This window comes from Acomys russatus, chromosome 14 (genome assembly GCF_903995435.1).
Source record: "Acomys russatus chromosome 14, mAcoRus1.1, whole genome shotgun sequence".
Lineage (NCBI taxonomy): Eukaryota > Metazoa > Chordata > Mammalia > Rodentia > Muridae > Acomys > Acomys russatus.
Genome location: NC_067150.1, coordinates 40,626,882 through 40,640,410, shown reverse-complemented (window position 1 = coordinate 40,640,410; position 13,529 = coordinate 40,626,882). Strand labels below are relative to the sequence as shown.

The following is a 13,529-nucleotide window of genomic DNA, read 5'->3' as shown; positions in this document are numbered from 1 at the left end:
ATAAATTATAATAATTTTTTTAAAAAATTCGAGGTCAGCCAAGTACAGGACAGCCAAGACTACACAAGAAAACCCTGCCTCAGAAAAAAAAAGAAAAAAGTCTCTTGTGAGACCTGACCTCGTAGGAGATGCCTCCCAAGGTCAGTGGCAAAGCTGTGTCTGTAAAACAATCAAGCTTATCCTAATAGAGGAAAGGGCAGATAGTTTCCATTCCATGAGGAAAGAGAACAAAACTCAGGTTGCAAAAGCAAGTGCTCCAAGGTTGCCATAATGTCCTTGGGAAGCAGCTCAAACCAGCCATTTTGTGTTCGCTCAGCCGTAATTTGAATTCTAAATGTTGGTAATAATAAATACCTATTGGTTCTGTTTCTTAACAATTAAACTTCATTATACAACCCAACTAGCTTACACAAAAGGGAAAAATAGGCAAAAGGGAAAAAAAGAGTCAACCTTTCGGTATCCATTCCACGGGACGGGTCCCTAGGTGTCTCTGGCCTGCGCGCTGGTCTGGCCTGTTTGCTGATCCTCCTTCTGATCCACGTGCGCTCAAGCCAGGTCTGAACCTGCTGCTCCTCTCCTGTCTGCCTGCCTGTCTCTCATGTGTAAGGGGCGGTCTCCCTCTCCCATTGAGGGTCCATTAGAAACACAATAGTCCCGGTGGAGTCCCCAGGTCTGCTTCCTGAATTCCAGGCCCAGATGGCTCCACTCAGTCTATCTCAAGGTTAATCTCAGGGAGTATCCATGGTGTGTCCAAGGGCAAAGCCCACCCCCCCCCCCCCACCCCCCGTCAAGACTGTTTTCACCTGACAATGTCTACAATCCTTCCCACAAATACCCAGTGTCAAAAAAGAACCTACAGATGACAATTCTGAAAACTCAAGACCTTTGGAAGAGCAGGCGGCGCTCTTAACCACTGAGCCATCTCTCCAGCCCCCTTTTCTTTTTTTTTTAAAGAAATATTTAGCTGGGTGTGGTGGCACATGCCTTTAATCCCAGCACTTGGGAGGCAGAGGCAGGTGGATCACTGTGACTTTGAGGCCAGCCTGGTCTACAAAACGAGTCCAGGACAGCCAAGGCTAACACAGAAAGACCTTGTCTTGGAAAATAAATAAATAAATAAATAAATATTCCTATATGGTTACGTAAAAGATAGCATTCCTTTAGATAAGTTCTGGGTCAAAGTCTATATATATTTTAAATTATTAGTTACATTTATTCATATGTGTGTGCACATGTATAGAGGTTAGAGGACAGCTTGCGACAATTAATTTTCTCCTTCCATAACGTGAATCCTTGGCCTTAAACTCAGGTTATTACAGCTGGCAGCAAGCACTTTTACCCACTGAGCCTTTACATTTGCCCCATACATTTGAAAGTATAAAACCGTCCTTGGGAAAGATCATGTCAAGGTGTATTTCTAGAAATTTATTTTTGTATTCTCAGAGCTGAGGAGTGATTTTGACGTCATGGATGTATTTATCAGGAGCAGCACAACTTGCTCTATGGCTATTGGCCTATCTCATGGGACCCTCCTTCAAAATCTGTTCCCACAGCCGATCTCCACTCAACCCATAGCCCCAAACAGGGCCAAATTCCTGCCACCTGTCTCAGCTGCTGCACTGAAAACTAACACCACAGAGTCCTCTGCAAACGCAAGACGGTCCACTCTAGACTCCCGGAAAGTCACGCGAGCTGCCCAACGCCTGAGTCCATCATCCCCTCCTGCCGAGGGCACAACCATGGCCTGTAGCTTTCGTGGGAGAGTCCAGCTGGGAGGTCTGTTCCTCTCTGTCCTTGGCTGGGTGTGTTCTTGTGTGACCACTATTCTTCCACAGTGGAAGACTCTCAATCTGGACCTGAACGAAATGGAGACCTGGATCTCGGGACTCTGGGAGGCATGTGTGAATCAGGAGGAAGCTGGCACTGTATGCAAAGCCTTCGAGTCGTTTTTGTCTCTACCCCAAGAGCTACAGGTAGCCCGCATCCTCATGGTGGCTTCCCATGGGCTAGGACTGTTGGGACTTGTGCTCTCTGGCTATGGGTTGGAATGCTTCCGGTTCCACGGACCCAGAGGAGTTTTCAAGACGCGCCTATGCATCCTGGGAGGGACTTTGGAGGCATCAGCTTCAGCTACCACCCTCTTTCCCGTCTCCTGGGTGGCCTATGCCACATTCCAGGACTTCTGGGATGACAGCGTCCCTGAAATTGTGCCCCGGTGGGAGTTCGGAGATGCCCTGTTCCTGGGCTGGGCTGCTGGGCTTTTCCTAGCTCTGGGTGGATTTCTCCTCATCTTTTCTGCTTGTCTGGAAGATGAAGATGGATCTTCTCCCTGGATGGCTGAAGCCACAGTCCCACCAGCCTGTGCTCCGATGGAGGGATTTGATGGTTCCTTCCACCTCACACCAAGACCGGAGAATCAGGTCATCTAGAGCTAGAGTTTGCCTAGAAACCTCTATAATAAAGGAATGGCAATGAGCTCCTTGCTCTTCCTTGCCCTTCAGCAATTTGTTGGAAAGGAGTGGTCAGTATCAGATGTCAAAGGTTTGATTTTCTTGGTGATCTGGGTACTTCAGTTGAGAATTAAAAACCAGGACAGTGTCTTACAAATATGTTTATCTCATTTGAAAATTTATTTATATAGAAATGCTTTCCGTTGAGGGTTAATAATTCACTTGTAATTTCATCATATGGGAAGCTGAAAGAACTGAGAATTTAAGGCCAACCTTGCCTGCATACTGAGATTCCACTTCAAACTTGAGGGGTGTGTTGGGGTGATCATAGTGGCTCTCACTTGTAATGCCAACACTCAGGAAGCTGAGCCAAGAAAATTACCTTAAATTCAAAGCCAGATAAGCTACGGTGTTGGGAAAAAAAAAAAAAACAAGTAATAATAACCTCATAGTATTAATTATATACATAATCACTTTATTATTAAGGAAGATATTTTACAGTTGGAGTCAGCAGAGGTGTTGTACGTTTTAGCTGGAAACGTTGATGATGTGCTGGCAAAGGGAAATTAGTTCTTGGCCCACAATAGCCTCTAGCATGAGTCCTCAGGTGTGCGTTTTGAATCATAATAAAGCTATGCTGCATTTAGATGGCAGTGTTCCAGAAGGGCACTGCTTTGTTTCTGCTACATCATGTGAGCGGACCCATGTTTCTCACTGAAGTTAACAATCCCTGTGAACAGTACGGTGCCCAAGCCTTTGATATGTCCAGGACTCAGTACTGCTAAAACTATCAAACTTAAAGTCCCACTGGGACAAACTGGTCACTCAAGGATGGTTGTGCCTATTACCACCCAAGGGTGGCCTTGTGTGTGCACAAAGAATTCTCAGCTCCATAAAAATGTCTTTTACTCTATGCAAAAGAAGCACACTATAAATTTATTAGGGAGGAGGATCTCAGCCGGTAGAGTGCCTGCCTGGTTAACATATAGAGTCCTGGGCTCCATCCCTAGCACCCCAGAAGAGCAGGTGTGGGGGGTACATGCCTGTGATCCCAGTACTTGGGAGGTGGAGGCAAGAGGATCAGAAGTTCAAGGCCAGCCCAGGCCATGTCAAAGAAAAAAGGGATGGTGGTGGGGGAGACAGACCAGCAGTCAGACACACACACAAAGAGAAAGGGGGGCCACTTTATTGTTATTGTATTATTTGGGGTGGGGGAAGTCTAGTGGTTGGAGCATCCACCTAGCATGTAAGACCTTGGATTTGATCTCTAACACTATAGAATATACACATTTGTCTAAGTAGCCCATCCTTTTTCAAAATCGCCAAAATTTTCCCAGGCTGGCAACTTGCCACCAAGCCTGATGACCGGAGTTTGATCCCCAGAACCCATATAAAGGTAGGAGAGAACTGACTCCACAAAGTTGTTGTCCTCTGACCTCTACACATGCATTGTGGCATATGCATGCACAATAATAAAACTAAAAATAGGCCCCTTTCCTTTAATGGGTGCTCATCTGTGAACAAATGCTGACAAATAGAGCCAAACATCAGGATGAAAATAATTCTGATTATTTTGTGTGCATTAAAGCTTATTCTGGAAGCCGGGCGTGGTGGCGCAAGCCTTTAATCCCAGCACTCAGGAGGCAGAGGCAGGCGGATCGCTGTGAGTTCGAGGCCAGCCTGGTCTACAAAGTGAGTCCAGGATGGCCAAGGCTACACAGAGAAACCCTGTCTCAAAAAACCAAAAAAAAAAAAAAAAAAAAAAAAAAAAAGAAAAACCAAAAACCAAAAAAAAAAAAAAAAAAAAAAAAAGCTTATTCTGTCCTTCTCTAGCCAATCAGAAGCCTACTTCTGGTGACTTTTTTCAGCTACCCTTAGTTTAGTGGGCCAAGTGTCAGTAAGAAGGGAGGCTCAAATATCCAAGGATTTGTGGTCCCTTGAGTACTTGCATCATGGAACCATCACACTCATCCCCGATTGTTTACACTTTCGTTTAACGAGTACTTATAGGCACTTAATGATGTTGTGCTGGCAACAGCTGAAAAATAAGACAATTGCACCCAGGGTTCTCATTCAGACAAGGAACTCAAATCAGTGTAACATCACATAACTCCAGATCACACAGGAGGAAGTCAAGTCCTGAGTCACAGCTGGGCACCTCAAGGAAGTGGCAGCTGTTCCAAGATAGGCGTTCCACATGAAGAGGATGACAAGGCTGACAATGAAGGATGAATGTAGATCTTGCAGCAACATCAGGGCCATGGTGAAGATGCTCTTGCCTTTCTCAGCATCACAGGACTCCAACCCACTAAGTACCAGGCCTGGCAGAGAAATCAGGCCCTCTGGAGGCAGCGGTATCTTGCCTCTCTTTCCTGACTGCTTGTCCCTGTCACACAGCTGGTTGGGGCTTAAGAGCTTCCCAGATCTTGGGTTTACATAAGACCTTGAAAGGTTTTTCAGAGCAGAAGTAACAGCACACCTGTGGCAGCAGATAGCTATGTCAGGATTTGACATTGAGGATACCCTTCTGAGCCTCACCCTGCGGCTACCCCAGATGGGCCACCTACACATCCCACCACACACCCAAAGACTCAGAAAATCCTCCTTCGCACTGTTTAGCCCAGTCTTTGCAGACAGCTGGTTCACCTGTGCCTGCTGGGGGCTCTCTTGTCTCTCTTCTTAATCCCATGTTTGCAGGTGTCAATGACATTTGTTGTTTTCTGTTGCTTTCTCTGGAGAGAAATGGACCCAAACTAGAGCACTGTTAGGGAAATATCCTGTCTCCCCCACTCTGCTTTCAGAGGACACTTGGCTGATGAGAGGGGCTGCTGCTTGACATGTTGTGTGCACAGCACATCAGTCAGGAGGGAATCAAGGTACAGCCTGCATACATGGAGACACTATTCACCCAAAAATGCCACAATCTTATCCATGTTATGAAGGTTAGAGTTGAAAACAGAACGAATTAAATTTTTAACAAGGACTTTTCTCACAGACTTGTAAATTGATCTAACTGAAAACCAGCTTGCCTGACATTGCTGAGTCCCTACATCCAATCCCCAGTAGGACACCTGCCCCCAATTAAAAACAACAAAAAACAAAAACAACCAAAAACAAAAACATCCCACCAAGATAAATAAATAAATAAACCAACCTTTCTAATTTCACATGGGAAGACGAAAATCCCTATTTCATGTCCAAAGCACTGCTTCTATGTAGCTGAGGATGGCTTTGAACTTGAGACCCCTGCCTCTACCTCCAGTGTTGAGTGACTTCAGGCATGAGGCATACCAGATTTGTGTTGCCAGGGATGGAGCTCATGATTTCACCTCACACATGAGGCAAGTGCTCTACAACTGCAGAGCCATGGTGGCCTCAGAAGCCAGGAGGCCGAGCTTCTACGATACCTACTTCTTGTAGCCAAGAAGATAGCAAAGGCCCAGGGTATGAAAGATGGTCTGGGGATGGAAAAATGCCTTACAGGTTAAGAGTTCTTCCAAAGGTCCTGAGCTCAATTCCCAGCAACCACATGGTGGCTCACAACCATCTACAATGTGGTGTCCTCTTCTGTCCTGCAGGCACACATGCAGGCAGAATACTGTATAATAAATCTTTTAAAAAGGGAGAAAGACGGTCTGTCTCTCATGTAGCCCTTACCAACTGGTTCTTCATCTCTTTAATGTATCTACCCTTCTTGAAATGTGTAGGGTGAAAATAAGCTTAAATGACTCAACTTTTTTCCCCAAGTGTCTTGAACACACAGTACAATGAACATGGCAGGCAAGTGCCAAATCACCAAGTAAGTCTCCTTTTCTTTTTAATAGTTTATTTGATCTGGTTTGGTTTAGAGGTAGGGTTTCCCAAACAATTTAACAGGCTAACCCTGTGTAGCCCTGGCTGTCAAGGAGGGAACTCATGGAAGCTGCCTGCCTCTGCCTCCCAAGTGCATGGATTAAGGAAAAGGTGTGTGCTACCACTGCCTGGCAACTAAAGAGTTCTACCAAATTTCCAGTCGACTATGTCTCCATGGCACATTCTGAGGTTAAACTCCCTGTTCAAACACTTCCACCGTCCATGACACTTCTTCCTCCTCTCCATTCTTTCACCCTCAGCACTCTTGTTCCCAAACCGTTAAAAATGCCTAAGCAACTACCTGAGCTCGTGCCTGTAAATCCTGGCTGTTCTGCAAACAGAAGTTAGAAGGCCTGAGATTTTGAGGTGAACAGAAACAACACAGATTCTGTCTCAAAGAACCAAGAGCCACTGATATGGGTTAGTGGGTAAAGACACTGCACAACCTAGAGCTCAATCCTCAAATCATGCAGAACAGAAGGGTAAAACCAACTCACAGGCTGACTTCTGTCCTCCACAGGCATGCTGTGGCATGAACACACTAGCAAAAGAAAGTTTTTTTTTTTTTTTTTTTTTTTTTTGGTTTTTCGAGACAGGGTTTCTCTGTGTAGCCTTGGCCATCATGGACTCGCTTTGTAGACCAGGATGGCCTCGAACTCACAGCGATCCGCCGGCCTCTGCCTCCCGAGTGCTGGGATTAAAGGCGTGCGCCACCACGCCCGGCTAAGAAAGTATTTTTAATTTAAGGTAAAAAGCACTTTAGACTAGGAACAGTATATTATGCTATAACCCCAACATCTGAGAGGTGAGAGGACCGCCCCAAGCTCAGGACAAGCCTGAGTTAGGACCCTGTGTCAATACAATAAGGTAAAAGCCAGTAAGAGTCCAACAAAACACAGAAACACTCTAAACCATAGCCTGACAACTGTTAAAAGTTACATGGTAATGAATGCCTGGACTCTCAATATTTGGGAGATAGACACAGTAGGATCAGCGGGTCCAGGCCTGCCTCTCCCACACAGTGAGTTTGAGCCCAGTCTAGCCTATGACAATCTAAAAACCAATTATCAACAAAATATCAGCCTGAAAACTTAAGTCTGTGAAGTCCAGAAAGAGACCAGGGTTAAACGAAAAGTAGCTAGCTGTACAGGAATGAGAGACTGCCTGTCAGCACCCCTCCTAGTGACCACAGTGTATCTAAATGATGCAAACTACTCAGCCATAGGGGGTGTAGTGTGGGTAGAGACAGACAGGGCAAGATAGGGCTGAGTGGTTAGGAGCACTTGCTGCTATCCCAGTAGTTCTCAGTCTTCCTACCACTGTGACCCTTCAATACAATTCCTCATGTTGTGGTGACCCCCAACCACAAAAGCTGCTCCCTCATTAACTAAAATTTTGCTACTGTTATAAATCAATGTAAATATCTGTATTTTCTGACGGTCTTAAGATGACCACGGAGAAAGGACTGTTTGATCCCCAAAAGGGTTCCCAGCAGACAACAGCTGGCTTACCACTCCAGCAGCCTTAGGAAATTGAGCATCGTCTTCTGTCCTCTGTGGGCACTTGCACACATATACACACACAGATACATAAGTAAAATTAAACTTTTGAAAAAAGAGTGGGCAAACAGAGTTGCTCATCTTTTTTCTCCCCTGCCCCCTTTTAAAAAGAAAGGTTGAAGTCATATAAATGCTATGGAGTTCCACTCATTTCCAAAATGGAAAACAATGAATTCAAGCTAAGCATGAATCTCTGTGAGTTCGAGGCCAGCCTGGCCTACAAAGTGAGTCCAGGACAGCCAAGGCTACACAGAGAAACCCTTTCTCAAAACAAAACAAAAAACCCCAAACAAACAAAAAACAAAAAGGGCCACACTATACACCAAGGGTAAATCAAATACTTTTATTGCACATTTATAAAATCTGCATAGTTGTATTGTGTTCTTTCTTCCCGTGATTCCTCTGTGAATCTTTAAAATTTGGTTAAAACAAGAGCTCCCAATTAGAATTTTCTTAAAAATGGGCTTCTCTCTACATATACATACAGACAGATGTTCTTTTCTTTATACAAATTCACATCCTTTATTTTCTAAAAGGGAAAAAAAGAAAAGAGATTCAAAATTCTATTAGGCAACAGTAGCCTTAGACACAGGTTTCTGGTGATTTTCCGAATTCTGCTTAAATGATTCCTGTTAAAATGTTCTTGTGACTTCACAATACCACATCTGGGCTGAATGGTCTGGGATGCTTTCTTTTCTTTCACTCAGCACTGAATGTGAGGTTTTCTGGTTTACTTAAAATATAATCAGACCAAGGAAGGAGGCAGCTTTCCCATTGGCTTCGTGGTACAGTCTTAGATTCTACCCACATATGGAAGGGAGGGCTCATGAGACCCGTGTTAGCACCCAGGTGAGGCCCCAACAACAATCTCTAGAAGTTAAAGATTTTTAAATGTCAACTGAACTTGACAAAATAATTAGAAACTGCTCCTCCAACTCAGTTCTGATGAGTCACCCTTCGGCTGTCAGAAAGACTGGTGCCTGAAGGGTAATTTTAAAAGTGGCATGAGGCTTAGACAAACCCAAGTATTATGGGAGATCAAAAAGGCAATTCAGGTCTTCTGGGATGATTTAAAACCTTAATGCACTGGCTCCTGCCTCCTTCAGTGAAATAGCTTCATGATTCAGTACCTAAAATGTGCAACTTTATCCTTAATCCCTTAAACACACATCATGAGAAGGGTGGGGGTCTGAATCTTGCTCAGCCACCCAACCCTCTCTCCAGGGAAATCTGAAACAACAGACTGCTGTGTAACAGGGAGGTGACTGTAGAGCAGGCCTGTAGAGTATTGACCATGAGCAGCTTATTTCACTGTTACTGCTGAAACTCCTTGAATGGACTCCATGACAGCGGCAAACCGGCTGCAAAGATCATAGGGAGAATTTGGTCGAATAGTTGGAGGCTCCTTTAGGACGATGATTTCTGCAGAAGGATCCAGAAGCCTGGGTAGGAACTCCCCTAAGCACAGTCGAAGATTTTCTGTAGAGGGAAAACGGCTGATCACACACACAGCTCAACAGATCTTAGTGGAAAGTAAGAATTCTGCAGCTATACAAGTGGGCCTTTCAAGAAGGCAACATTCAACTCAAACAGCATGCACCCTGCTATAGCCCCTCCCACTTTAGGTGGAAAGTGATTAGGGCTGCATAGCTGGAGTCTGTGTCCAACCTCTGTATGTTGCAATTGGGGGGGGGGGGGGGAGCCGGCGTGTCAGGAAGAATTTGGCAGCATTGAACGGTATCTGAATACGCCAATGAAAAAATCAGCTCAGAGGCAAACATGTTACCATGACTTCACTGCAGCCTTGGTTCTAAAGACATAATGTGCAGCCATTGCTGCCAACAAATGCTGCCAAGTTTTCTGTTCTTATGGAAACATTAATGAGTCAATCACAGAAGAACTTTTAAACATCTTCCTACCATTATCCAATGCACGCAAGCATCAAATCGTATATCTGTGGATTGGATTGTAGTGAAGTGTTTGATGTGTTAAAAATACTCTTTGGGTTGCCGATTTGTGTTTCACTATTTTAAAAAAAGTATTAAGTGAACTTTGGCTTTGATAAGATCAGAATTTCAATCTTTCTGAAATAGCCCTCAATGTACTTCTATCATTTTATATGACATATTTATGTGACATGGTGTGCTCAGCATTGGCATTCATTGAATTAAAATATCAATCAACTGTTTGGTTTTTTGGTTTTTTTTTTTGGTTTTTTCGAGACAGGGTTTCTCTATGTTATCTTGGCTGTCCTGGACTCGCTTTGTAGACCAGGCTGGCCGCGAACTTACAGCGATCCGCCTGCCTCTGCCTCCCAAGTGCTGGGATTAAAGGCGTGCGCCACCACGCCCAGCTTTGTTTTGTTTTTTCAAGACATAGTTTCTCTGTGTAGCCTTGGCTGTCCTGGACTTGCTTTGTAGACCTGGCTGGCCTTAAAACTTACAGAAATCCACCTGCCTCTGCTTCCCCCAGTGCTGGGATTATAGGTGTGCGCCACTGCACCCAGCTTCAATCAATTCTGAAAAGCCCTGCTTTTCTGATGCTCTTAAATCCTAAAGTATCTTCAGCTTTTATTTAAAAAAAAAAAAAAAAAATCCATCTTATGAGCTGCAAACTTAGTATCTTTAAGAAATGATACATTTCTCTATGATTTTTAAAAAATCTATTAAGGTTTGATTTGCGTACCTATTTTAATATGCAAATATACCTGGCGTGCAAGAAGGTTCCTGGGTGAGGAGACCAATAAGATGACTCAGAGAGCAAAGTGCCTGCTGCGCAAAGTGACCGGAGTTCAGCACCCAGAGGCCAGGTAAAGATGAAAAGAGAGGACTAACTCTACAGAACTGTCCTCTAAGTGGCATACATGCGCTAAGGCACATGCATCCCCGTGCACACCTAATATTAACAAATAAAAACATTTTAAAACTTGTTTGAAGCCGGGCGTGGTGGCGCACGCCTTTAATCCCAGCACTCGGGAGGCAGAGGCGGGCGGATCGCTGTGAGTTCGAGGCCAGCCTGGTCTACAAAGTGAGTCCAGGGCAGCCAAGGCTAACACAGAGAGACCCTGTCTCGAAAAACCAAAAAAAAAAAAAAAAAAAAAAAAAAAACCTTGTTTGAGCCGGGCGTGGTGGCACACTCCTTTAATTCCAGCACTCGGGAGGCAGAGGCAGGTGGATCGTTGTGAGTTCGAGGCCAGCCTAGTCTACAAAGTGAGTCCAGGACAGCCAAGGCTAATATAGAGAGATCCTGCATCAAAAAACAAAACAAAACAAAAAAATTGTTTGACATAGTAGAGACACCTTTAATCCCAACATTCATGAGGCAGAAGTGGGCGGATCTCTGTCGAAAGAAAGAAAGAAAGGAAGGAAGGAAGAAAGAAAGGAAGGAAGGAAGGAAGGGGTGAGGGGAGGAGAAGAGAGGAAGAAGAGAAAGAGAGAGAGAAGTTGGTCACGGTAGCACAGGCCTATACTTCCAACAGTCAGGGAGGCAGAGGCAGGAGGATCTCTGTGAGTTTGAGGCCAGCCTGGTCTACAAAGTGAATCCAGGACAGCCAAGGCTACACAGAGAAACCCTGCCTTGAAAAACTGGGGGAAGGAAAGAAAAGAAGGGAAGGGCAGGGGAGGGCAGGGGAGGGGAGGGGAAGGGGAAGAGGAAAGGGAAGGGGAGGAAAGGAAAAAAGGAGAGAGGGAGAGAGGAAGGGAGAGAGAGAGAGAGAGAGAGAGAGAGAGAGAGAGAGAGAGAGAGTGTGTGTGTGTGTGTGTTTTCTGTGGGTGAACTGAACTTCAACAAGTGGGAACATTTTAACAGCCCTGCTTGCCAAGTAGCAAAGCTATTTTGTTATTACGGCTATTTCTTATCAATTATCCTCTTAAAACTTGAGACACTGGATGTGATGCTCTGTACCACACACATGATGGTGCTATTGTCTTTCCACAGAGAATTAAATAAAACTATAGATCACATGGTCTAAAGAAAAACAACAGAAAACAACAAAACACAGAGCAATTGCTTATTTCAAGATTTATCAATAAATCCTGTATGCTAGACCAGGTTACTAGACTCCTTACATGAGTGGGAAATGAACACGCAGGGTTCCTATTAGCATAGTCACCTTCCAAGACAACTGAATGCACCTACAAAATACTAGCTTCAGGATCTCTCAAGTTATTCCATTTACTAACTTACTGAAGTTTTTATTAGTTAATAATAATCTTATATACTGAAACTTCAAACCTTGAGAGAATTTAGTTTAAGAGCCATCAGATAATCATACTCTGCATAAATACATCTTGATTTTTGAACTATAAAAACCCAGAATTTAGTAGCTAGGAAAACAATGGCAGACTAATATTCCTGCAGAGCACTGGCTATAGCTGGGGAGTAGGAGGGCCTGGGTTTAGTGCCCAGTGGTTGTAACTCCCAGGACTTGCTGTCTGACCCTGGAATGGCTTCAGTAGCTGGCTGAGGCAGAGGCAGAAAGCAGTGAAGCCCAAACTCCCATGCTGTTTCCCTGTGCAGACCCATGCATCTCACTGCAGATGTTAGGGGGTTCCGATCCTCCAAAAGGCTTCAACAACCAGTGACACTAAAGAGTGAGACCACTGAATTTTCAGAAACACAAAAGCACAGAAACTCTAAGCAGTGCTAGCGACACACCTGCAATATCCTTTCCCAGGTAAGAGCACCAATGGCTCCTCATGACCTCAATGGCATCCAGGTCGTCCTTGGAGATGTCATTATTAATGATCAGGTGGATGCAAGGAATGATCAACTCATTCATCACATTAATGCCCTCTGATACAGAGTGGTCGTCATTTGTTTCAAAAAGAGAAGCAGCCTTGGCATTCAGCTCCTACAGATAAAAGACAGGAAAGGGAAGACTGAAAAAGCAGTAGTAATCTTAGTAGTAATCTAAGCCAGCAGTTACACCAAAATCACCTAACTGGAAAAACAAAAACAAACCAACCACCAACCAACGCATTGGTTCCTGCCCCAGAGATGCTGACATAATTAGGATATAAGTGACCTGGGCCCTGGGATTTTATAACAACTCCCATGAGTATTCTAATGCAACCCAAAGTTGTGACTCAAGGGCCTAAACTTACAAGCCATAGTCCTGTTTGATATCTGTTTCTACCCAAAGACCTATTTATTAATTCTCAGTCTTTACTGGCCATTAGAACCATACACAGAAGACAGACCCAGGCTCCTCCCAGACTGGTCAGTTGTCACCAAAGTGTGAAGGTGCCCCCTTCGAGATGCTGACACACACTAGAGGATGAGAGCCAGCAATGGAAAGCCTAAAGCATCCCTAGTCCGACAGCAGTGAGGGGGGTGCAGACACTCAAGGTGTTGTCTCTATCTGGTGACTTAGAAGCCAAAGGCACAGAGCCTTTTAGTACTCCTCAGCAAAGTAGCCAGCCCTGCCACACCTGTAACTAACACAGCAATCAAAGAATTACCAGAAAACAAGGATGCTGAGGGGAAGGATAAACCCACAGATGTCTGGGGAAGTGAATACAAGGACAACCTGCAAGCAAGCCACTGCTTGACACTTCCATGAAGAACCAGCATGATGCACACTCCTGGAAAGACTGGCCGTATTCTACCTGCCTTTCTGTATGGCTGCCCAATGCAAAAGAGCTAAGATAACAAGGTTAGCAAGACT

The 13,529-nt window shown here is 44.6% G+C and overlaps 2 protein-coding genes across 2 annotated transcripts in view; one reads left to right on the top strand and one right to left on the bottom strand.

The window, feature by feature from the left end:
• Positions 1–1,671: 1,671 nt before the first annotated feature.
• On the top strand, positions 1,672–2,429 carry Cldn25 (claudin 25). The gene has a single exon (XM_051155845.1). It carries the CDS (start codon positions 1,740–1,742, stop codon positions 2,427–2,429), a length of 690 nt encoding a protein of 229 aa, XP_051011802.1. The 5' UTR covers positions 1,672–1,739.
• Positions 2,430–9,154: 6,725 nt separating this feature from the next.
• Usp28 (ubiquitin specific peptidase 28) overlaps positions 9,155–13,529 on the bottom strand; it is a 56,852-nt gene continuing 52,477 nt past the window's right edge. Inside the window, exons 25-26 of the mRNA XM_051156381.1 lie at positions 12,518–12,713; positions 9,155–9,340 (exon numbers count right to left, since the gene is read on the bottom strand). Coding sequence (XP_051012338.1) covers positions 9,165–9,340; positions 12,518–12,713 — 372 coding nt within the window. The 3' untranslated portion in view covers positions 9,155–9,164. The remainder of the gene's footprint in view (positions 9,341–12,517; positions 12,714–13,529) is intronic.

Excerpts from the sequence above, each read along its gene's own strand:
- Cldn25 (XM_051155845.1), top strand. The coding sequence starts at position 1,740 with ATGGCCTGTAGCTTTCGTGGGAGAGTCCAGCTGGGAGGTCTGTTCCTC.